The sequence below is a fragment of the Hemiscyllium ocellatum genome, chromosome 30 (genome assembly GCF_020745735.1).
Source record: "Hemiscyllium ocellatum isolate sHemOce1 chromosome 30, sHemOce1.pat.X.cur, whole genome shotgun sequence".
NCBI classification, from domain to species: Eukaryota; Metazoa; Chordata; class Chondrichthyes; order Orectolobiformes; family Hemiscylliidae; genus Hemiscyllium; species Hemiscyllium ocellatum.
Genome location: NC_083430.1, coordinates 43,810,728 through 43,836,829, shown reverse-complemented (window position 1 = coordinate 43,836,829; position 26,102 = coordinate 43,810,728). Strand labels below are relative to the sequence as shown.

Sequence of the window (26,102 nt, the reverse complement as noted above, 5' to 3'; positions counted from 1 at the left end):
TTTTGGTATAATAGACTTGAGATGATTTTATAGATGGTTTATAGACAAAATGCGGCAATAACTGAAGTTCTAAACACCAAGGCCAAAGATGCTAACAATGCAGTACATGGTCTTGTTCTCCCATCTGACAGTGCAGCTTCCTAAAAACAAAAATAAGTGATAATTACAAAATCAGGTAAGATAAGTGCAAAAACTAGTAAAATGTATTGTTTGACAATTGTACATTTACTGTGTAGTGTTCATTTCCTTTAGAATCATTTTTTATTAAACTTTTTATTCTTGAGACATGAAGGCCAGTGTTCATTACCAATTCTCGAAGAAGGTGATGGTGAGCTTGAATTGCTGCAGTGTGTGAGGCGATCTGACAATGCTCGGTTTGTATTGCAGGTTTTATGTAGCAGGGCCATTTGGAGGGTGGTTAAGTTGTGGTGGATCTGGCGTCCTTTGTTTATTTTGATCCACAGTTTGTGCTGACTAAGACACCATAACTGACAATTGTCAGCACTGCTCCACTGAAACTGACAGCAGCCTTTTGAAGTCTGCACCTTTGCAGAGCAAAGCAGAAATCTAAAAGTTTAGGTGATTCTGTACTTTACCAGAGGATGAGCCAGAGAGGACCTACCACAATAGAAATCAACTGCATTGATTAACTTTCAATTCTTCTGTTAATAGTCATGTACAACCCCTTGAAAGCATTACAGCTGGTAAGATGAGGTGTAACTGGTTTTGTGTGCTACATTCATCATTACTTCTGTGCACCTTCACTGCCCCTTAAGTTTGATTTGATACTTGTAGAATATCATTTCTCCAAGTTCCACATGTAAAAAAAAAATTACCTTTTGGTTCCTAACTTAATCCAATCATTTAATTTACTCTGACAGTTTAAAATAAAAGTGAAAGACTAAGTGCCATTACCTCGTAATTTACTGTTTGGAAAAGCAATTGGCTGTTTAATGTCTTGCTAATGTCATTGCTGCACACCATTCCCCCTACATCCCCAACGTCCAGATGTTAACTGCTGTTGGAAATGGGGAAAACATTGGAAAGGAATCTTACAGGTCTTTGTAAACAGCTTTCTTTGTCATCAGTAGTGTGCTAACCATAAACGCTAGCCTTTTTTTTGTCCTGTTGGCACATTCACAGTGGCATTGTATCTTGTATAATTAATTTGGTATGCTTTGATTTAAAAGTAAACTGAGTATTGAGTGCACATGCAGGGCTAACTATTATGATGTGCCAAAGTTGGTCTCTGAAACTGTTCCTACTGGATTTGATGAGGAAACTGCACAAACGGGCTATAAACCATAAGGTCCCAAATTTCATATTCACCTTAGATCACTCCATAATGCTATATTGGAGGCGAGACTCAAGTTGATTAGGTTTCTAGCTCCTAATAATGAAGTGCCCCCTGCTGGACAGTGCCATGTCAACCAAAGATGCGGCACTAGTCAGCATTAAAAGTTGAACATTTTGATACTCAGTCTAGGTTCTCTTTCTTTTTTAAAAAAGCCATTTGGGAATCATTTTGAGGTGTTGACTGTTGTGGATTGATACTTCATTGAATTTCAACCAAATTAGATAAAACTAGAGGAAAAATGGCTGACTTGTCATGCTCAGTGAGAGCATAGTCTTGTACTAGACTTAGAGTTATAGAGGTGTACACCATGGAAACAACCCAATCTAATCCCACCTGCCAGCACCTGGCCCATATCCCTCCAAACTCGTCCCGTTCATAAACCTATCCAAATGCCTTTTAAATGTTGCAGTTGTACTAGCCTCCACCACTTCCTCCGGCAGCTCATTCCATACATTTATTGCCCCTTAGGTCTCATATATATTTCCCCTCACCCTAGATCTATGCCCTCTATTTCTGGACTGCCCCATCCCAGAGAAAAGACTTTGTCTCTTTATCCTATCCATGCCCTCACGATTTTATAAATCTCTATCAGGTCACCCCTCAGCCTCTGACACTCCAGGGAAAACAGACTCAGTCTCTCCCTATAGCTCAAATCCTCCAACCCTGGCAACATCCTTGTAAATCTTTTCTGAACACTTTCAAGTTTCACAACATCTCTCCGATAGGAAGGTGACCAGAATTGCACGCAATATTCCATTGAGTGGCCTAACCAATTTCCCATACAGCCGCAACATGACCTCCCAACTCTTGTAAGCGATACTCTGACCAATAAAGGAAAGCATACCAAACGCCTTCAATATCCTATCTACCTGCGACTCCACTTTCGAGCTATGAACTTGCACTCTAAGGTCTCTTTGTTCAGCAACACTCCCTTGAACCTAAATTCTGTCAATGGATGAATGAAAGCATTTTTCCTTTTGGTTATGTTATGAATTTGGCATGTTCAAAGAAACATGCAACAGTGAAGACAACTCATAACTTGTGATTGTGTCAGTAGAATCTAGTGTTAACTTTGGAAAAGCATTAAGAAGTTAAAGTGGTAGTTTGGATTTTTACAATTTTGTGGCCATGTTTGCTGCTATCCATGAATAATGCTGTCCTAATAAAGACTGAGCATTCTCTTACAATGTGGAGCTCACCTTTCCCAACATTATTAATCTGATGGCTAGTGAAGTGTGACTACCAGTGATGGCATCAAGTAGCAAAGCAGACAATCTCAAGAATTTCTGAAGAGCAAATAATGCACTGATTGTCTTTTTATCATTTTGCTCTTTGTAAAATGTATTTGAAAAGATTGGGTCATGCTGGAGTAAATAATATAGAAGACTAAGGATAGAATTTATCATGCAAATTGATATTCAAAATTGTTCGCAGGGTCAGAGAGGTTGTTCATAATTTTGTTTATATTGTCATTCTGCCTTGAGTTGGAACTAGTTTTTAATTTTTTGGGATATTGCACCTTGAAATGGGAAATTGTCAATTCGCTGATTTCTAAAGATTGTTTGCAGAATTTCCAACAGTGCACATTGTTCGTTGGATGGATTCATTGCAGCAACTGGGTTCTCTCAGTTAACTGACCAATCCATTGACACTTTAAGCTGCTATCTCTTGTGCAGAAAGACTGTGAATACTGGCAGTTCCACTGTCGTCATAACTGAAAAATCCAGGACCACTGTTGTAGCAGAGTTCTTTACAAGTTGGTCTTGGGATTTTGCACAAACAAGCCATCACAAAATTCCATAAATTTGAAACTGAACAGTGAGATGCATTTTATGCCTTCAGCTCGGCCTATGTGCAATTAATTTCAATCATATACTGGCTCTACCATTAGTAATGGATTAAACAAAATAAAGTTGCTTTTTTTTCTTACCATCAACGGAATTATCCCAGAAGCATGAACTAGCAGTGTGCAAGCCTGCTCCATTCTTTTGCATTATAACGCAGGTTACTGAAAGGGGGGGGAAGGAAAAAAAAGGTTTTGAGTCTGGCAATAGCACTGAACCATTGTCTTTTGCAATTGTGAAAGTATTATCTTGGCTCTGACCTCATCAAAAAAAAACCCTGCTGGTCACCAAGATGATATATACTGAACACGATAGACTGACTTGGTTCAAAAGGATTTTTCAGATGTATTCTCCTTTATAAACATCTTGCAATTACTGAGTGATTAAGCTATTCCACATCTCAAATGCTATCACTACAGAGGAACCTCGATTATCCAAAGGACACAGGCTGGGAGTATTTAGTTTGGTTAATCAAATGCTGGATAACAGTTTAGCAAAGCATAGGGACCTTGCGATCTTGCCAGATAATGCAATATTCGTGTAGCTAAATGCCGGATAATCGAGGTTTCTCTGTATATATTTTAAGCTTTAGCTAGCAGTTCAAGTTCTGCACAAAGTGGAATTAGAGTCCAATCCGGTTGAATGTACAACTCCAATGAGCCACAATCACTTCTAAATTCTGTTTGAAAGGATTGTTGGAAATTTTCTGTGATATTTTGTGATAGTTTTGCATTTGCAAAACTGGGACTTTCCACAGTGAAATTGCTTTACATTGTGGGTGACACGGTGGCACAGTGGTTAGCACTGCTGCCTCACAGCGCCAGAGTCTGGGGTTCAATTCCCGCCTTGGGCGACTCTGTGTGTGGTTTGCACATTCTCCGTGTCTGCATGGGTTTCCTCAGGGCCTGTTTCCACACTAAGTAATCTAATCTAGATTGTGTTAATCATATATTCTGTACTGAAGTATCTTTGCTAAAGGGAAGGGAAGCTAATTACCCATACTTGGGTTTGAATTTATGGATTGCAGATTGAAAAGAATAAAATTTTATAGGTGACATTTGATGAAAGAATTATCGTTTCAAAATACAAATTGTTTAAATTAGATTTTTAAAATTAGATTCCCTACAGTGTGGAAACAGGCCCGTCAGCCCAACAAGTCCACACTGACCCTCTGAAGAGCAACCCACCCAGACCCATTCCCCTGCATTTACCCCAGACTAATCCACCTATACTATTGACAATTTAGTATGGCCAATTCACCCAACCTGCACATCTTTGTGATTGAGGGGGGAAACCGGAGCATCCAGAGAAAACCCATGCAGACACTAGAAGAATGTGCAAACTCCACACACGGTTGCCTGAGGTGGGAATTGAACTCAGGTCCCTGACAGGCAGCAGTGCTAACCACTGAGCTATATGAGGATCAGACTAGCTCACTTTTCTAGATTGCAAAAGATTTGTAATCCTTTTGTTTACTGACTTGATTTTTTTGCCACATAAAAAAACTGAGCTGTGTTTAAATATTTAATTGCTCACCAATGTATTTAAATGGCTTGGCCAATTTGGTTAGTTGGTTGAGACATTGCTCCACCACTGCAGATGTCCATTGATTCACTTTGTTGTGCTGGTAGGCATTCCCTCCAATTGTATTTTCCACTGCCTGCAAAGTTAAGGGGAACAAGATCAACAAACCAAAATCAATCAGGTCACCGTGTAAAATGTTACTAAAGTGTAATTCACTCACTTCTTTAATGATGGTGCTTACATCGTCAACAATAAAAGCTGCCTGGAAGACAAGAGAGAAACATGAGGCGCCAAACTGATGTATAATGAATTTTAATACAATCGTGTTTCCCAGTAGAATCAAATTATTTCACGTGGACTTATCTACTGTTGTGCTCACTTAAATAGATATTGGTCAGTTTGTAAGCTTCAGGAACATTAACAATTTAATTGCAGCTTGGTTTCTAGTAAATCCTGCAGCCAATCTCACTAAATAATTCTCTCTGACTAGTATAGTGTGCTGATTCCAAGAAACCCAATTGTAGTTCCATCCACAAACAATCCTCTATTTAAGTTTCTTGGCTGCACAGCGGCTCAGTGGTTAGCACTGCTGCCTCACAGCACCAGGATACCAGGTTCGATTCCACTGTGTGCAGTTTGCACATTTTCCTTGTGTCTATGTGGGTTTCCTCCGAGTGCTCCAGTTTCCTCCCACAGTCCAAAGATGTACAGGTCAGGTGAATTGGCCATGCTAAATTGCCTATTGTGTTAAGCGCATTAGTCAGAGGGAAATGGGGTCTGGGTAGGTTACTCTGTGGAGTGCCGGTGTGGACCGGTTGGGCTGAAGGGCCTGTTTCCAAACTGTAGAGAATCTAATGTAAAGAAATACGTACCAACAGATTCAAGAACCGCTTCTTCTCTTCTGTTATCACAATGTTATCTATATGTAACAATAGATAAATGAACGAACCTCTCAAGGAGTTGACATTTCTCTACACCTCTGCTGTAACACCATATTCTGCATTCTGTTCTACTTTACTGATATACTTGTGTAAGTTATCATTTGCCGGGATAGCATGCAAAACAATACTTTTCACAGTATCTTGGTACATGTGACAATAAATCAAATCAGAACGGGGACCAGTTCCTGGCCACTGACTCATTTGAAACTACATGTTTCTTTTCACCAAGTTTCATTTTGTTAATAAACAGTTTACTTTAAAGTTAGAAATTCACATCTACTGTAAATAGTTTTAATAACAACAAAAGAAATCAGGCCCATGAGGCTGCTCTGCTATTTAATGTGGCCTTGGTTTATCTATGTCAGTTACACTTACTGAATGCCACCACCATTGAGTTCTGACTAGAGAAAGCAGAGATGTCTTTTTTTTAAAAGACTGAATGACAGCTGTATTTACACAAACTAAAAACTGATCAATGTGAAAGAGTCTGCAAACACCATGAGGTGGGAGGAGGGAGATCAGTCCTTGCCTGGTGAAGTATTGAGCATTGTAGAGAGTGACCATGATTTAAATCTGTATCGGTTGTTTCCCTCGTGGAATGAACATGTGCATCAAATCAGTTGGCAAGTATCTCTAGTTTCTGTTGTAACTTTGATTCCTCTTCTGTTCCTGCACTGCGCCACATCGCCTGTGCATTGAGTTAATCACTTATACAATGTAAATTAGTATCATATTTTTAGTGCTTAAAAAGTGCATGATTAAAGATACGAAGTTTGCAAATCAGAAAGAAATTTGAGAATTTTTCTGATAATTGGTTTGTGGGGAAGACCAAGATGGAAGAAGACAGAAGGATAGTCAAAGTGTAGGTAATACATGTGTCTAATTGTCTAACATTCTCTAACAGAAAGCTGCTTGTATTATGTTCCCAGGAGTGTGGCATTTTTCTAATATGGGAGGGCCAGGTGAAAGAAAGAAATATATGGGAAATGATCTCTGTTTGTACACTGAACTTCATGGGCTTTGTGTGATTTAAGTATGATCATTGGATTCTCTTACTTGCCAAGAACAGAGACCTTTCCACACTGTTGCCTCCAAGTATCTTTCAGTCCTTTCACCCCAGGAGTTATCTCCACAATATCCAATGTCTATCTGAAGCACAGTGTCACCAAGGCTGAAACAGCATTTACCTCCCTTTGTGAGCTGAGTTAGATAGTTGTTTTTTGCAGGTGTTTTATTTCCACAAAAGGAGTGCTGAGATACCCCTGAGGTCCCTCTAATGGTGCACTGCTAGTGTGTCCACCCCTAGACCAGGTGGCCTGAGTTCAAATCCCAACTGTGCCAGAGGTGTGTCAGAATGTCTCTGAACAGGTTGATAAGAACAATAGGTTAATTAAAATAAAAACAGGGATACTCTTGCTTTCATGATGTGGTTTCCTTGTATCAAGTCCAACATTACAAAAATAACATGCCACACTTCCCCTCAATAGCTCATTTTAATCAACCCATTTGTAGGAATTCCCACTCTCCAAACTCTGAGCTGCTGCTCATGAAGGTTCTTGCCTCCATCCTTAGATAAGGAGGAATTTATTCTGAGGGTCGATCTTTGGATTTTGTTGCCATAGAGCTGTAGGGGCAGAGTCTTTGCATATAGAGTCATAGAGATGTATAGCATGGAAACAGACCCTTTGGTTCAACCTATCCATGCTGATCAGATATCCCAACCCAATCCAGTCCCAACTGCCAGCGCCCAGCCCATATCCCACCAAACCCTTCCTATTCATGTACCCATCCAAATGCCTCTTAACTTTTGAAATTGTACTAGCCTCCACCACTTCCTCTGGCAGCTCATTCCATACACGTACCACCCTGTGTGTGAAAAGGTTGCCCCTAGGTGTCCCATTTTCCCCCCCTCACCCTAAACCTGTGCCCTCTAGTTCTGGACTTCCCCTACCCCAGGGAAAATACTTGACTATTTATCCTTTCCATGCCCCTCATGATTTTATAAGCCTCTGTAAGGTCACCCCTCAGCCTTGGATGCTTCAGGGAAAACAGCCCCAGCCTGTTCAGCCTCTCCCTGTAGCTCAAATCCTCCAACCCTGGCAACATCCTTGTAAATATTTTCTGAACCCTTTCAAGTTTCACAACATCTTTCCAATAGGAAGGAGACCAGAATTGCACACAATATTCCAACAGTGGCCTAACTACTGTCCTGTACTCAATATGCTGACCAATAAAGGAAAGCATACCAAACGCCGCCTTCACTACCTTATCTACCTGCGACTGCACTTTCAAGGAGCTATGAACCTGCACTCCAAAGTAGTCATTCAGCAACACTCCCTAGGACCCTGCCGTTAAGTATATAAGTCCTGCTAAGATTTGCTTTTCCAAAATGCAACACTTCACATTTATCCAAATTAAACTCCATCTGCCACTTCTCAACCCATTGGCCCATCTGACCAAGATCCCGTTGTAATCTTGGGTAACTGTCTTTGCTATCCACTAAACCTACAATTTTGGTGTCATCTGCAAACTTACTAACTGTACCTCTTATGCTCACATCCAAATCACTTACACAAATGATGAAAAGCAGTGGGGCCCAGCACCGATCCTTGTGGTCATTGGCCTCCAGTCTGAAAAACAACCCTCCACCACCACCACCCTCTGTCTTCTACCTTTGAGCCAGTTTTGTATCCAAAGGGCTCGTTCTCTCTGTATTCTATGAGATCTAACCTTGCTAACTAGTCTCCCATGGGGAACCTTGTCAAACACCTTACTGAAGTCCATATAGATCACATCTACCGCTCTGCCATCATTAATTCTCTTTGTTACTTCAAAAAAATTCAAACAAGTTTGAGACATGATTTCCCATGCACAAAGCCTGTTGATTATCCCTAATCAGTCCTTGCCTTTTCAAATACATGTACATCCTGTTTCTCAGGATTCCCTCTAACAACTTGTCTACCACTGACGTCAGGCTCACTGGTCTATAGTTCCCTGGCTTGTCCTTACCACCTTTCTTAAACAGTGGCACCACGTTAGCCAACCTTCAGTCTTCTGGCACCTCACCTGTGACTATCGATGATACAAATATCGTAGCAAGAGGTCCAGCAATCACTTCCCTAGCTTCCCACAGAGTTCTCGGGTACACCTGATCAGATCCTGGGGATTAATCCACTTTTATGCATTTCAAGACATCCAGCACTTCCTCCTCTGTAAGATGGACATTTCTCAAAATGTCACCATCTATTTCCCTACAGTCTGTATCTTCCATGTCCTTTTCCACAGTAAATACTGATGCAAAATATTTGTTTAGTATTTCCCCCATCTCCTGCAGCTCCATGCAAAGGACGCCTTGCTGATCTTTGAGAGGCCTTGTTCTTTCCCTAGCTGCCCTTTTTTTCTTTATGTATTTGTAAAAACCCATTGGATCCTCCTTAACTCTATTTGTCAAAGCTATCTCATGTCTCCTTTTTGCACTCATTATTTCTCTCAAGTATACTCCTACTGCTTTTATACTCTTCTTAGGATTTACTCGATCTATCCTGTCTATACCTTACTTATGCTTCCTTCTTTTTCTTAACCAAACCCTCAATTTCTTTAGTCATCCAGCATTTCCTATACCTACCAGCCTTTCCTTTCATCCCTACAGGAAGATACTTTCTCTGGACACTCTATCTCATTTCTGAAGGCTTCCCATTTTCCAGCCGTCCCTTTACCTGCGAACATCTGCACCCACTCAGCTTTTGAAAGTTCTTGCCTTATACCATCAAAATTGGTCTCCATCCAATTGAGAACTTCAGCTTTTACATCTGGTCTATCCTTTTCCATCACTATTTTAAAACTAATAGAATTATGGTCGCTGACCCCAAAATGCTTCCCCACTGACATCTCAGTCACCTGCTCTGCCTTATTTTCCAAAAGTAGGTCAAGTTTTGCACCTTCTCTAGTAGGTACATCCACATACTGAATCAGAAACTTTTCTTGTACACACTTAACAAATTCCTCTCCATCTAAACCCTTAACACAGTGGCAGTCCCAGTCTATGTGTGGAAAGTTAAAATCCCCTACCATAACCAGCCTATTATTCCTACAGATAGCTGAGATCTCTTTACAAATTTGTTTCTGACTATTGTGGGCGGGGGGGTGGGGGGGGGGTCTGTATTGCAATCCTATTAAGGTGATCATCCCTTTCTTATTTCTCAGTTCCATCCAAATAATGTCCCTGCATGTATTTTCAGAAATATCCTCCTTCAGTACAGTTGTAATGCTATCCCTTATCAAAAATGCAAATCCCCCTCCCCTTCATTCCTTTCTATCCTTCCTGTAGCATTTGTATCCTGGAACATTAAGCTGCCAGTCCTGTCCATCCCTGAGCCATGTTTCTGTAATTGCTATGATATGCCAGTCCCATGTTCCTAACCATGCTCTGAGTTCATCTGCTCTCCCTGTTCGGCCTCTTGCATTGAAAAACAGGGTAACCTAGATTATCCCAACAAGATGGGCGGGCACTATTTCATTTGGATAATCAATTATTCAGCTAATTGATTAAATGCCTTTCCTCTGGGGCTCGGAGTTTTTTAAGTCTGCTCCCCCTTCAGGAGACTGCAGCAGCACAGCGCATGAGCCCCCATCCCCCGACCCTGTCCAACACCAACCCCCACCTATCCATTCCCCCCCCCCTTTTTACTGCAACGTTTTGACAGGTTCCACGTACCCTGTTCAGGACAATGTTGGAAAGATTGTGGGAACGGGAGGGGGGGTTTAGGGTACACCCCTCTGTAGAACTCCAGGGAGAGAGAAAGGGTGAGAGGTCAGTCATTTAGAGACGGTGCCTGTTTAATCACTGTAAACAAAAGATGCAATCACTGTTGGAAACACGTCTTTGTAATGTTTCCATTGGGACCTTGAGATCTCCTTCAGATAATCCGATTTTCGGATAATCAGTATTTAGATAATCGAGGTTCCTCTGTAAATGCAGTTTAATTTATCAGTCCCACCTTGTTCTCTGCTTTGTCCCGGCCTACTCTGACTGTCTGACCCGCCTTTGTTCTCAACTGTACCAGTCTCAGATTGATCTCTTTCCTTACTACTTCCTTGTCCCACCCACCTTACTAGTTTAAATCCTCCTGAGCAGCTCTTGCAAATCTCCCTGCCACGACATTAGTCCCCTTCCAATTTAGGTGCAATCTGCCCTCCTTGTACAGTTCACTTCTACGAGTAAAAAATGAGGTCTGCAGATGCTGGAGATCACAGCTGCAAATGTGTTGCTGGTCAAAGCACAGCAGGCCAGGCAGCATCTATTCCTGAGATGCTGCCTGGCCTGCTGTGCTTTGACCAGCAACACATTTGCAGCAGTTCACTTCTACCCCAATGTTCCAAAAATGTGAATCCTTCTCCCCCACACCAGCTCCTCAGCCATGCATTCATCTGTTCTGTCCTCCTATTCCTGCCCTCATTAGCTTGTAGCACTGGGAGTAATCCAGATATTACTACTCAAGGACCTCCTTTTCATATTCTTGCCTAAGTCTCTCTCTAATCTCCCTTCAGAATCTCAACCTTTTCCCTTCCTATGTTGTTTTTTTCCCAATGTGGACAATGATCTCTTGCTGGCCCCTCTCCCTCTTGAAAACATTCTGCACCCTCTCTGAGACATCCTTGATCCTGCCACCAGGGAGGCAACACACCACTGTTTTTTTGCTGCTGGGCACAGAAACGTCTGTCTGTACCTTGGACTAGACAGTCTCCTAACACAATCAATCTCTTGGAATTTGACATTCCTCTCATTACATTAGAGCAAACCATCTACCAGAAACTTGGCTGTTCATGCTACATTCCCCTGAGAATCCATCACCCTCTACATTTTCCAAAACAGCATATTTGTTTGAAATGGGAATGACCACAGAAGATTCCTGTACCTATCTACCCCTCTTACCTTTCCTGGAGTTAATCCATCTATGTGACTGTATCTGAGACTTCCCCTCCCCCACCCCCAACCTTCCTACAACTGCCATCCATCACATCTCCTTGCTCTTGTAAATTCTTCTTTGCCTCGAACTGCCTCTGATCTGATAGGATTTACAACCAATGGCATTTACTGCAAATATGATCCTCCGTGACCTGTAAACTCTCCTTAAACTTCCACATCCGACAAGAAGAGCATATAACTCTACTAAAGGTCATTTTTGCTTCTTTCAATCTACAGACCCAGAAAATAGCACTGTCTTATTCCTCTGCAAAACACTGCTCCAGGTTAAATTAATACTTATGACTTAGATCAAAAGACATAGCTCAATAAAACATATAATCAAGAAAGAACCCACTCTACTCACTACTGCAGACTTGTTGTAAGGGCACACTTAAAATCCACGTATCAGTTTCTGTACTGTGACCTCTCCCACACAGGTTCCTCTGAGATCAGTTGTGAATTTCACTGTTTTTGCATTTTCCCAGCTGCACTCCAATGTCCAGTGATACATGAATTCAACAGCAAAGGCAGTAACTGCGCAGGTTCACTGCTCTGTCAGTTAGCAATGTGGGTTTCTTTCTCCCCCTATCTCCTGCACTGACCTCACCGTGTGTCTTCCTTTGTCTATTCTCCCTTTTAAAACTGTTGTTGTTTTGACATTGTTTTGGAACGTTAGAGAAAGAAAATGCAACAGCATATAAAACAGTAATTGCTGCCTCTGGAATTTGAGGAAATCACCTCCAACACCTCAAAAAAAGGAGCAGCTGATACAGCCAGAAATTTTTCCCATCCTCCATCTTGGATTAAGGCTAAGGTACATTCTTGATCAGTCAACAAACCAAAGATTATTGGAAAATGCAGGAAAGTGGATGTGAGGGTTGTTTGATCAGCCATGATCTGTTGAATGGCAGACCAGGCTCGGGCTGAATGGCTGCTGCTGTTCCTATTTCTTAGTCTTACAATCACTTCCTTTTCATAAGAGTTGCTTATAATTTTCAAAATACAGTTGGCAGCTAGTTATAGATAATGTTGATATGATGAATGCAGATGTAAAGACAATGAGGAAGACCAGGTTTTACTCATTCCAGATCATATCCCAAAATCATTATGGGTGATGCTGACTGTCCTCCTCAGTATGGACCCCTGTGGGGTGGCAGTGCTGTAATGGTAATATCACTGGACTACAACTCCAGAAACTGGGAAAACAAATATTTGAATCTCACTGTGGCAGAGAGTAAAATCTGAGTTCAAATTTTTTTAAAAAAATCAAAATTTCTAAATTTTTAAAGAATCAAAATTTACACTAATGGTGGTCATAAACACTATAAATCGTTTGTTTCTAAAAAAAAATCTTTTAGGTGAGGAAATCTGTTGCTGTTACCTGCTCTGCCTTATATATAGCTCCTGCCCCACAGTAACGTGGTGGGTGGTCAGTTGGCTGGACAGCTGGTTTGTGATGCCAACAGTTTTAAATTCTCGCAGTGTTTGAGGTTACCATGAAGGGACTCTCCTTCTCAAATTCTAACCTACCCTGAGGCATCGAGACCCTTCGCTTAAAGCATCCCCTCCCATCTCTCTTTAATGCGAGAACAGCTCTATGGCGACTTTACCTGATGTGGTTACCACTCTCTTCTAGGTAAGAAAGGTGTAGTCTTCAGAACACAAGGAAAATTGATGACCTGTTCCTATGAAGCTATGCTAGACTCCGTTCTCAAAAACTTTGTTTCGCTTTCTCACCCAGTGTCTTAGTATCCATTTTGTATGTCTCATGACAAACACGAAAAGCAACAGTAACTTTCCCAGTCAAAGGGTTGGTTGTATTTTGTTTAGAATCACGAATGTGAAAGCTAAAACATTCACCATTCCCCGACCCCCGAAAACGTTAACATTTCTCCACCCTCCCCACGCCACTTCACTAAAAAAAACCATGAGCCGCAAACGTTTGTCACAATGCTGACATGGGGTGTGGGGAGAGGTGTTGGTTTATTGTAGATTTCTCGACATTGGTCGGTGGGAAATGCTCCATCCGCACATCTGGGAAGAACTCGACCCACTCTCACCCCGAGGAGGTGGGGGTGGGGATGGGGATAAGATGTACACAACCCCCGACCCCCAAGGCGGTGAGGCTCCCACTGATGGGGCTGGTCTGTCCTCTCGCACCCACCCTCAGCACAGCAGCTTCCCCAGATTACAGGAATTTGGAATTTCCGTCCGCGTCAAACAGACACAAGAGGAACAGACCAGCTTCCCCCCCCCCCCAGAAAGAAAAGCTCAGAGTGAAATGTTTAGTTTCGATTCGTTGCATTACCTCCTCTCCCGCCTGAAACTCATCCATGCTCCTCTCTCAGCCCAGTCTCTGTAACTACAACAAGCCGGATCGCTAGGGATTGAGGCGGCTCTTGGCAGCAGCATTGTGGGTGGGGATTAAAACCTAAACATTAATACACGGGACACAATGTCCTGGCGGCTAATCCGCCCACTCTACCGAGCAAATCTGATGGAGCAATAAGAAAGCCAATCACCCTCCCATGGTCTTACGCCTGACTCTTTCTTGCATGAACCAGCTCCAATTGCATCTGGACAGCGCCCTTCAAGCGGGAAGACAAAACATTTTATTTCACAGGGGTATAGCTAGCACACAGTCACGTGAATAAAGACAAACGACAGGGCCTTCATCAAAGTTTTTAGCTAAATGCTTCGACTCTTCACCTCTAATCAGTTTCTGGGTCCATGAAACAAGAACTGCAGATGCTGGAAACAGAAATTGCTGGAGAAACTCAGCAGGTCTGGCCGCATCGGTGGTGAGAGAAACAGTGTTAACGCTTCAGGTCTGGTGGCCCTTTGTCAGAACGTCCTGGTATATCTGGCGTGTGATGTAAGTGCACACCTTTATATTTCTTTTTCAACTATCCCTTCTTCCAGTTGAAAGCCACCATCAGTTTGAGAAGCAACTCAGAATACTGCAGATGCTGGAAATCTGAAATTTAAAAACGAGCGTTTTGGAGAAACTCAGCAGATCTGGAAGTTTCTGTGGACAGAGAAACAGTTCTGAAGAAGTGTCTTGACAGATTTGACACACTGTTTCTCTGTCTACAGTTGCTGGCAAACCTGTTGAGTTTCTCCAGCAATTTCTGTGCTTATCTCTTTCAGAAACATGGCCTGCTTTGCTCTTCAGTAAGTGCTATTATTAAATGCTATTTTGGCAGAAATAATGACTGTGAAAGTAATGTGTTCTCCTTCTATCTGTTTATTTTGTATTCATGGGTATGGGTGTCACTCGTAAAACCATAATTTATTCCCCATCCTAATTACTTGTTTGTGAAGGTAGTAATGAGTCACCTTTCTTGAACCACAGCTGTCCTGGAGGGCTGCTGTGCTGCAGTGGTAGTGTCCCTACCCCTGAGGCAGGAAACCTGGGTTCAGATCCCATCTGCTGCAGAGGTGCAATATCATCTCTGAACAGGTTGATTAGGAAAATATGAACCATCACAGTCTGTAATGGACCAGGCCAGACATCCTCAAACAATTTCAAGAAAGTAGCCCAAACCCTAACTTTGCTATTTGTTTTAAGCAGGATATTCCAGGAGGGATGCAGCTGGTCAAGCCACTTAGTTTTAAACAAAACAAAATTTATTAACAAGATTATCGAATGAGACACAAACAAAAGAGAACAGAATATGGAACAACTTAACCTACCCGAAAACCCAGCAGATTATTCCAACTTCATGATGTTGTTCCAAATACTTGCAACAATCTCCATGAACACCACTTAGCACAAAAGATAAAATCAAACACAGGGTCTTACAGGAGCGATGTAAGAGAGAGGTAGGATCAGCATAAACCTGTCTCTTTGGGTTCAGCAGTTTCAAACTCTGCTAAAACCAATCCAAACCAGCGAAAAGCTGAGCTGGGAGAACTGGCCACTCCCCTTTCATTGTGTAAGTGATTTTTTTAAACCTTTGCTGAGGCAATATCTGTTGGCTCGAATCAAATTGGCCTGAAAACCCTTCAAACCTTGACCGTTAATCACTGCTTTTACGACCTCTCTGAAAAGAAAAGCCAAGGACAGCATAACCTTGTTAAAGGACCTGCATCATAACAACACCACCTTGCCCCTCCCCCACCCCACAAAAAATTAACCATCAATATTCATTTTAAAACCCTTCATCTTAAATCATTAATACACAACAACACCCATATACCTTACTTCGCCAATAATCATACAAACATGCACAACTACATTCTGTTTTACATCTGTCACCAAATGCCTCCGTTTCTCTTCAAGTCTCGGCAATGCGCCAGCAATCACATTTTCTTGTCCGGCCACTTGCACAATTTTAAAATTGAATGGCTGTAACATCAAGCTCCATCTAAGCAGTCTAGAACTTTTGTCCTTAAATTTCTCCACAAACCTCAGTGGATTATGATCAGTATATATGATTGACTCGGATATATTACTGGTAGCATAAACACTGAAATGTTGTAACGCCAACACCAAACTCAAAGTCTCAACTGTCGAATATTTCTGCTAGTTTCCTGGAGGAATATTCAATATGTCTTTCTGAATTCTCATCGTCATCTTGTAAGAGCACTGCACCCACACCCACATCTCTTGCATCGAATGCCACCTTGAAAGGCTTTACTTAATTAGGTGTGGCTAATACTGGCGCAGTGGTTAACACAGCTTTCAGGCTGTCAAACATCTTCTGACAGTCTGCTGTCCACTGAAATGTCTTGCCTTCCTTTAACAATTCAATGAGAGGAGAGCCACACTGATAAAATTTAGTACAAATTTTCAGTAAAATCCATTCAATCTCAAGAATCGTAGTACTTCTGTTTTTGTCAGTGGCATGGGAAATTCCCCAGTTACATTTGTTTTTGCATTCTGTGTGGCCGTTTGTCCGTGTCCAATAGCATATCCCAGGAAGATGATGTGGGCTTTGGCAAACTCAGTTTTAGCCAGTTTTATCACCAAACTTGCCTCCTGAAGTCAATTGAACAATTCTGATAAATATTGCAAATGTTCCTTTTATGGGTGACTAAAAATCACCAGGTCATTAATATAAACTACACAATTGGGTAATCCCAAAATGACCTTATTGGTCATGTCTGAAATGTGGCTGGCACATTTTTCATACCAAACAGCGCGACTTTAAACTGATATAGTCCATCTGGCATTATGAAAGCCAAAATTGTCTTTGCTATTTTGGACAGTATCCTTTGAGCAAATCCAACTTATATTTATAAGTTGCTTATTCCACCTTTTCAGCACTGTCTTCCAAACGCAGAATCAGATATGTATCAGTCTTTGTAACTGCATTGACTTTGCGATAGTCCACACATAACCATTGGGTACCATCTGTATTGGCACCATTACTATGGGTGAGCTCCAGTCACTGGAACTTACTTTGATTCTGCCATCTAGAGCATGCATTCAATCTCCTTTAGAACCTGTGGCAACTTTAGAGGATTATGCCTATAAGGATGTTGCTTAATTAGAACAACATCACCTATAACTACATCATGCATAATTAGGTTAGTACTTCCCAGCTTATTTCCACATATTTCTCTATATGGGTGATCATTCTTCCAGGATATTTCAATTTTCCTCTGGAAGGTAATTCCATAATTTATCTCAATTTTTGACAACTTTCTCATTGCCCAATTTAATTTGAGGAATGTCCAATTCAGAATCCTTTGAACTTGGTCCATCACTCTGTGTTATACCAATAACACATTCTCCTTTGGCTTTTCTTCCCTGTCAAGATACCTTTTGACACACTGAGATTTCTTTTTGTCCAGAGTCCTCATCAAATATTTCACCTAACTCAGTTTCCTTTTGACTTGATAACGCCCACTAAATCTTGCTTTTAAAGGTTCACCTATCACTGGAATTAACACTAACACCTTATCTCCAAAAGCAAAATTGCACATTTTTGATTTCTTGGTTTTAAATGCTGTCTAGCCAACTCCTCCACTCTATTTAATTGCTCCTTAAAATTTGGCACACAGTCCAAATATGTGTTCTCTGAATTATGACTTACCAATTTCTCCTTAATCAATTTTAGCAATCATCTCACTTTGTGCCAAAACACTAATTCAAATGGACTGACTTTGGTCGATTCATTTAATCCATCGCTGATGGCAAAAAGTATAAATGGAATTCCATATCCCAATCGTCTGGATAGTCTTTGCTAAATGCCCTCAACAAAGGTCTTTAATGTCTGATGCCACTTTTCTAGTGCTCCCTGTGACTCTGGATTGTATGCAGTAGATCTGCATTGTTTTATTCCTAAGCTGTTCCTAACTTCTTTAAATCATTTTGATGTGAAGTTTGACCCTTGATCTGTTTGTACCTCTGTGGGCAGTCCATATTTAGTGAAAATTTTGAGTAATTCCTCTATAATCCTTTTAGCTGTGATATTGCACAATGGAATGGCCTCTGGAAATCTAGTGGACGCATCCATTATTGTTAACAAATACTGATTTCCATTTTTTGTTTTAGGTAGGGGTCCTATGCAATCAATTAAGATTCTTGTAAAGGTTCCTCAAATGCAGGAATAGGTATTAAAGATACAGGTTTTATTACTGCCTGTGGTTTTCTTATTACCTGACATGTATGACATGTCTGGCACAATTCAACTAGGTCCTTGTGCAGTCCAGGTCAGTAAAAATGTTTTTGTATTTTAGCTTGAGATTTTCTCACCCCTTAAAGACCCCCTAGTCAAGCACTACTGGCAATAATATCTTTCTATAAACCACTGGCAATACAATTTGAACTTCTGCCCATTTCTCATCTGCCTGAATATGTGATAGTCTCCATTTCCTCATTAAGACATCATTTAAGATAATAGCATTGAGGGATACATTCTGATTCTTTTTGAGAATATGCCTTTTGATACAATTGATCTAAATTTCCACCTTTCTGCTGTAACTCAGTTAATTTATCTGAGCTAAACATGTCTGTTTTGTCATCTATCTGTCTCCTGGTTTGTGGCAACCATCTGATCAAACAGGGTCCCTGCTAACTCCACTTCAACTTTCTTATCTCTACTTTTTGATCTATCCTGTTTCAACTGGTAACTTTGTGACTTCATTATCACACACTCGGGAAAGTCCCAAGATATGTGTCCTGCGGTAGTTTGGTTGCCTGAGTTTCCAGTGGCTTTTCAACCACAGTAGGCAGCACTTCTGCCAGTAAATCTGCTATGTCATTAGCAAGGACAAATTGTAATCCTGGAGCTGCGAGTTTGCCCAGTACTCCTATCACAATTTCTTCATTGGACACTTTAACCTCAGTCTACATAATTGAGCGCTTCTTGTCTCACCTTGAATTCCCGTTACTAGCGGGTTTTTTTTGTCTTTCAACATCACAGATTGAGAGGATCCTGTATCTCTCAATATTGTAACCTCGTTAACTGCTGATCCTGGCCGTTGCGAGTAAACTTTACCTTCGCAGGTATATGGTTTAAGAAGATCTGGCACATCCTCCTTAACCAACCTCCGACCAGCTCGGACATTCGAGTGTGGCTTTCTAGCCTCCGCTGTGCTTTCTGTTACCACTCCAACAAAATTCGCTGGCTTCCTACATCTGGCTTCCCAGTGCTTTTCCTAACCCACCAACACTGATTTCATGTGGCCTACATTATTGCAGTGACAACACCAGAGCTTTTTAACTTCTCTTTTCCCTTTGAGGGTTTCTTTTTTTAATCCTGTGGTAAGTTCTCCTCATGATCTTCACTGAGATCTACCTTGCCCTTTCCAGGTGAGAATTTCTCTTTTTGCCAATTTCTATCCCTCACGGATTTTGGAAGCCAAACGTTGATTTATGGACCAACTGAGTTATCAGCCATTTCAGTTGCTAATCTTGCCATTTTAACTCTTTCCTCTTTGACATGAGTTCTCACTACTTTAGGAAGTGAATTTTTGAGCTCTGAAATAAATGTCTCTCTCAGAGCATCATAGGTTTGCTTCATTTTTAATACCCTTATCCACCTTTCAAAATTACTTTAGTTTGTTCCTTTCAAACTCCATGTAGTTTTGTCGAGGGTTCCACCTTAGATTCCTGAAACATTATCTGCAGGTTTCTGGCAAAAGCTCATCTGGTCCTCATACGCACCAGATGCCTCCTCTGATGCAAATACCTCACCAATTCTACCTATAAGTTTTGTTTGGATCAACCCATATGGTCACTGGCCAATGCATTTGTTTAGCCACCTTTTCAAATGAGATGAAAAAGGCAGAGATGTACAGTATGGAAACAGTATGATTACCACCAAGCTGCTGGAATTAGCAGGCAATCTAGAGTTGGAGTTGCGTCCTTCCATGAGGAAGGGAGAGATAATTACAGTAATAGCTCAGCATTTAAATTTGCTGGAAACACCATCAGAATCTTAAGAGTTGGCTAAAGTTCAATTATAAATGAAGCAGCTTGAGTTAGAGGCAAAAGACAAGGAAAGGGCAACGGAAATGAAAGGGTTTGGATTATCATTAAGAGCAGTGCAAAGAAAGAGAGAAAAGAGGGAAAGAGAGAGAAGACAGCAAAAACGAGGTGGAGTGTGAACCTCAGAAATTGGCACTTAGACAAGAAAGTCAGCTTAAAAGGATGGAGATGAAGGCCAAAGGTAAGCTTAGCGAGGGAGAGTGTGAGGATGAGCAACCCATGGTAACTAAAGGCCTGGTGTGAAACTGTTTAAATATATTCAAGCTTTGCCTTAATTTGATGAGAAGGATGTGAATATATGAATAGGAATGGTTTAGAGGGATATGGGAAGGGTGCTGGCAAGTGGGACAGCAATTTAGTTCTGAGTCAGGGTAGTATGTGAGTTGGAAGGTGGTGTCATAGGAGCCCTGGTGAATTGCAACGCTGCACTTTAAATGGTACACTGAGATACCAAACACAGCAGCCATGGTGCACAAATGGGAGAGCAAAGAAAATTGGTGAATGATATCAAAAGGGCTGCTTCATCCTGGATGATGTTGAATTTCTCGAGTTTTTTTTAGAGTTGAACTCATTTAGTCAAGTGGAGAATATTCCATCACACTCCTTCCTTATGCCTTGTAGATTGTGGTCAGTTTTGGGGAGTGTGGGAGTGAGTTACTCACTGTAGGATTCCCAGCTACTGACCTGCTCTTTTTGTCACAGTATTTATGGTTCTTTTCAGTACGTAGTTTGAACAAAGTCTGCAATTTGGCTGGTCTTTTTTTTCTTTAAAATGTGAATAAATCTAAAATATTGCTCTGCTGGCTTTTCAAAAAAAGACATCAGGATTTTGTGGCAGTATTAACAACACAACTATTGGTGTTCATCATTTTTGTTCATTAATCCTCTGAAAATGACAGCAGCTTCAGGAGTGCATACATCCTGGGGATCAACTTCTAACAAGTGAACTGGGTTAGGCATATCAATGCTGTGGCCAGAGAAGGCATTCTGTCATCATTTCACAAGGTGTCATGTCAAAGATTACTTACTACAGAAAATAAGGGCTCATGGGTATAAGGGTAATGTATTAACATGGGTGGATGTAAGAGGTCATTTTCAGGTTGGCAGATGTAATAACACCTCAGAGATCAGCGATAGGTCCTCAACTGTTTACAGTCATCTTGATTTTTAGGTAAAAGGGCAAAATATAAGATCTTGAGGGACTGGATAGGATAGATACCTGAACAATGTTTTCTCTAGCAGGGCGACTAAAATTAGGGACATAGTCGAAGAGGCCTTGCCTTTAAGACCGAGGTGAGGAGAAGTTTATTTTCTCAGGGAGTCGATAGGATTCCCTTCTCCAAAATGTAATGGAGGCCTGGGTTTTTACATTTATACAAGGGTGAATGAGATTGATGTTTGATAGACGAGTCAGGGTAGGGGATGCAGAAAAGAAAGCCGGGTTAACATTGCAAACGGATTAACCACGATCTAATTGAATAGTAGAGCAGGCATGAAGGGCCAAATGGCCTATTCCCACTTCTAAGTTCCCATGTTCCTTGAAATGAATAGTTGCTAAATTTTGTGGTGATTTGTGAAGATACGTGGTGCGAGAGACATAAAGAGTCTGCAACAGGATAAAGATATATCAAATGAGAAGACAAAATATTGGCAATGGACTATATTGTGGGAAAATGTGAATTTGGCCACTTTGGCAGGAACAATATGAAAGCAATTTATGATTTAAATAGAGAGAGATTGTAAAACTCTGAGGTACAGAGGGATTGGGGTGTCCTTGTGTATGAATCACAAATTGTTAGTGTGTGGGTACAGCAAGTGATCAAAAGGGCACTGAAATAAAACAAAGAATTGTAATTACTGGAGATCTGAAACAAAAGCATAAAATGCTGGATAGGTCTGGCACTATCTCTGGGAAGGAAGCAAAGTTAACGTTTTGAGTCTGAACACTGTTCATCAATTCTCCAGAAATTTCTGTTTTCAATTATGAGGGCAAATGGAATGTTGTCAACTATTGCAAGGGAAATGGAAGATAAAATTAAGAATGCTTTGCTACAGGGGTACATGGGTGAGATCACATGTGAAATGCTTTTGGTCTACTTATTTAAGGAAAGATATGCATTAGAAACAATTCAGAGAAGATTCATTCAATGGATAACTAGAATATGGGATGTTATCTCATGAGAGAAAGTTTGAGTTTAGGAGAATGAGAGGTGATCTTACTGAAAGATGAGCATCAGAGACTGGGGGGTGATCTTATAGATGTTTATAAAATCATGAGGGGCATGGATAGCGTGAATAGCCAAGGTTTTTTCTCTGGATTGGGAGAGTCCAGACCTAGATGGTATAGGTTTAGAGTGAGAGTGGGAAAGATCTAAAATGGACTTAACGGTCAACTTTTTCACAAAGGATGGTGCTTGTATGGAATAAGCTGCCAGAGGAAGTGATGGAGGCTGGGACAATTAAAAGGCATCTGGATGGGTGTATGAATAAGAAGGGATTAGAGAGGTATGGGCCAAGTGCTGACAAATGAGACTAGATTAATTTGAGATATCTGGTCAGCATGGACAAGTTGGACCGAAGGGTCTGTTTCTGTGCTGTATATCTCTGTGACTCTGACTCTCTGAAAGAATGTTTTCTCCTATGGGGGAAACTAAAACTAGAGCACACAGTTTAGGGTCTTGTATCTCCCATTAAAAATGGAGATGAGGCAATGTTATTTTGTCTGAGGGCTGTGAGCCTTTGGAACTCTGCGCCAGAAAGCGGCAACTGGATCATTAAATGTTTTTAAGGTGAAGGTATATAGATTCTTGGCTAATGAGAGAGTTAAAGGTTACTGGAGGTAGTTAGGAATGTGGAGTTGAAGTTACAGGCAGGTCAGCCATGACCAGTTCCACCATGGTCCCATGATGTGCAAGTTAGGGTGGATTGACCGTGTTAAATTGCCCATAGTGTCCAGGGATGTGTTGGCTGGTGGATAAGTCTTGAGAAATGCAGGGTTACAATAATCAGAGGGGTGGATCTGGATGAGATGCTCTTCACGTGGTTGTTGTGGACCAGATGGGCTGAATGGCCTGTTTCCGCACTCTAGGGACTCGATCACTCTATGACATTACTGAATGATAGAGCAGGCTGGAAGGACTGATTGGTCGACTGCTGCTCCTAATTGGCATGTTTTTATATTAATCCCGCAGTCATTTATTATATTCTCTGTAAATTTAATTAAGAATAAAGGACGATCAATACATTTTGTTTGCTGCCGGTGAGATCATTTTCAATGTGTGTGATACCAGGAAATTCACACAAGGAAAGGGTTAATAGGGAATCAAACTGTGAAATCATGCAAGGACCAATTGCTCACAGCAATGAAGGGTCTTTAGTGTAGTTCTAAATGGACAAACTATCATGCTGTCTATAATTATCTTGCAGTCTTGTGATTTGTGAAATGTTTATGATAACATCCTCACAGACTGAGACTGAACCACTATACACTGCCAAAAACAATTAGCCAGGGTCCTTAGTCTCACCAGAGAACTGCTGCCTGGATTTTAATGTGTGTAGATGGTAGGATCCCATACGATTGAGGTCAGTTCTGGTCAAATTGTCCATCAGTGCTCAACAACTTGCTTCAGACAAACAATAGCTGCATGAATGAAAATCACAAAGACCATGGTAATTATACCAAAACCTCTCCATCAACTCATCACTGGCATGAAGTATAAAACGGAAGGTCAAAGTTAATAAGTTTGCGATTTTGGTTTGATTGATGACTTTTTTGATGTGAAAAGGATCTGACTGGTGTTCAAATTCCAGGTATTTAACTGAAGTGAAATTATAATTGTATTATATTTCTGACATAGTATGACAAGATAATGTAAATTATGAATTAATTGGATTATGACAGGCTAATGCAGATTTTCTTACATGTTTGGCTGATGAGATGAGTGAACCTCGACTATGTAACCTCTGTCCGATTTACAATAGTTTAGAGCATCGTGTGATATAAAACACACCTCCATTCCAAATATAATAAATTATCTGATTAATTATCACACAGAAAATACTAAAATGGAGTTGTGTTCTCTTTAAACTAGAAATACAAAGTTAAGATCAATCTGTCAACATATGTCTTTGTGTAGGATCTTAAAGAATTCACAGTCTAAATTGAGTCTCAACCATTCCACAAAATATTGCTGTGAGTCTCTTCCTGGAGCTTTGACGATAAGTACCTGAGTAATACAGATAAATAAATTATTTTCCTGTGAAGGTTGACAGATTTGACCCGAAATAGTCAAAATCATGGATGATCTAGGTTAGGTAGGTCGTGAGGAACTATTTCTATTGGTGGAAAGGTCAAGAATCAGCAGATACTGATTTAAGGTGATTGGCAAAGGACTAAATGAGGAAAAATGGCAAAATGTGGATTTATATGTGACTTTCAGAAGTGCCAGGAGTGAATACTATTGCAGGGCTCCAGGGAAAGGACAACAGAGTGGACCAGCAAAATTGTGCTTACAAAGATTTCCAGTATGAACCCCATGAGCTGAATGTGCACTTGCTGTACTGCAACCATTCGATGATTCAAAGAGGGTTAGGGAGGATTGCTGGAACTTGAATGTTGGACCAGATTTTGGTATGCACACAGATGTCAAGAACAAGGAGCTTCTGCATGAAGAATGAGTCAACATCAAGATAAAACAAAGAACTGCAGGTGGTGCCAATCTAAAACAAACAGAAACAGAAATCGCTGGAGAGACTCAGCAGGTCTGGGAACATCGGTGGAGAGAAAACAAAGATACCGTTCTGAAGAAGGGCTACTGGATGTTAACTCTTTTCTTTCCACAGATGCTACCAGGCATTCTGTGTTTCTCCAGCAATTTCTGCTTCGGTGTGTTTACCTACAGAGGGAGCAACTCAGAATCTTTTGATAAATATTTGAAGCAAAGAATGTCCTGGGATTGGCTGGAGATAATAAGGGAAAGGGACAGGTACAGTAGCAAAGAGTTTCTACAAGTAATTACATAGGCAAAGGGTAGCTTCAGCTAGTGCTAGAGAGTGTGTGTCTGGGGAATTGAAAATTAAAACCATCCATTGGAGGAGGGTTTAAACAGGTGTTTATCTGAGTTTACTATAGAAAACTTAGAAAATGTCCTGAAGAAATTTGAAAATCTGGACCATATCAGATAAGAGCAGAAGTAGACCATTGAGCCCATTAGTTTCTTCTGCCATTCAATGAGATCATGGCGAATTTGGCAATCCCACCTTCTCCCCATAATTCCCTTACTAATTAATAATCTGTCTATCTCAGGCCTGAATATATTTAAAGACCAGCCTCTACAGTCCTATGAAGTAAATAATTCCACAGATACACTAGTCTCTGACAGAAGCGGGATAGTTAGTAAGTTTGCAGATGACACCAAAATTGGAGATGTAGTGGATAGCGAAGGAGGTCACCTCCGATTACAATGGGATCTAGATCAAATGGGCCAATGGGCTGAGATGTGGCAGATGGAGTTTAATTCAGATAAATATGAGGTGCTGCATTTTAGGAAAGCAAATCTTAGCAGGATTTATATGCATAATAGTAGGGGCCTAGAGAGTGTTGCTGAACAAAGAGACCTTGGAATGCGGGTTCATAACTCCTTGAAAGTGGAGTTGCAGGTAGATAGGATAATGAAGAAGGCGTTTGGTATGCTTTCCTTTATTGGTCAGAGTATTGAAGTTGGGAGTAGGGAAGTTATGTTGCGGCTGTACAGGACATTGGTTAGACCACAGCTGGAATATTGTGTGGTCTCCTTCCTATTGGAAAGATGTTGTGAAACTTGAAATGGCTCAGAAAAGATTTACAAGGATGTTGCCAGGGTTGGAGGATTTGCGCTATAGGGAGAGGTTGAATAGGCTGGGACTGTTTTCCAGGAGCGTCGGAGGCTGAGGGGTGACATTATAGAGGTTTATAAAATCATGAGGGGCATTGATAGGATAAATAGACAAAGTCTTTTCCCTGAGTTGGGGGAGTCCAGAACTAGAGGGC

The 26,102-nt window shown here is 41.0% G+C and overlaps 1 protein-coding gene across 1 annotated transcript; it reads right to left on the bottom strand.

Moving 5' to 3' along the window:
• Positions 1-14,053, bottom strand: LOC132829955 (dynein light chain Tctex-type 1). The gene is made up of 5 exons (XM_060847383.1): positions 13,940-14,053; positions 4,946-4,987; positions 4,738-4,861; positions 3,288-3,365; positions 1-140 (listed from the first exon to the last, which is right to left on the bottom strand). The coding sequence occupies exons 1-5, from the start codon at positions 13,964-13,966 to the stop codon at positions 70-72; spliced, it is 342 nt and encodes a 113-aa protein (XP_060703366.1). The 5' UTR covers positions 13,967-14,053; the 3' UTR covers positions 1-69.
• Positions 14,054-26,102: the final 12,049 nt, after the last annotated feature.

What these genes read in the sequence shown, in the direction of transcription:
- LOC132829955 (XM_060847383.1), bottom strand. Translation starts at nt 13,966, where the DNA reads ATGGATGAGTTTCAGGCGGGAGAGGAG. An exon ending in TAAGCACCATCATTAAAGAA is followed by an intron (nt 4,862 to 4,945) that starts GTGAGTGAATTA and finishes TTAACTTTGCAG; the next exon opens with GCAGTGGAAAATACAATTGG. An exon ending in CAAGCCATTTAAATACATTG is followed by an intron (nt 3,366 to 4,737) that starts GTGAGCAATTAA and finishes CCCCCCTTTCAG; the next exon opens with TAACCTGCGTTATAATGCAA.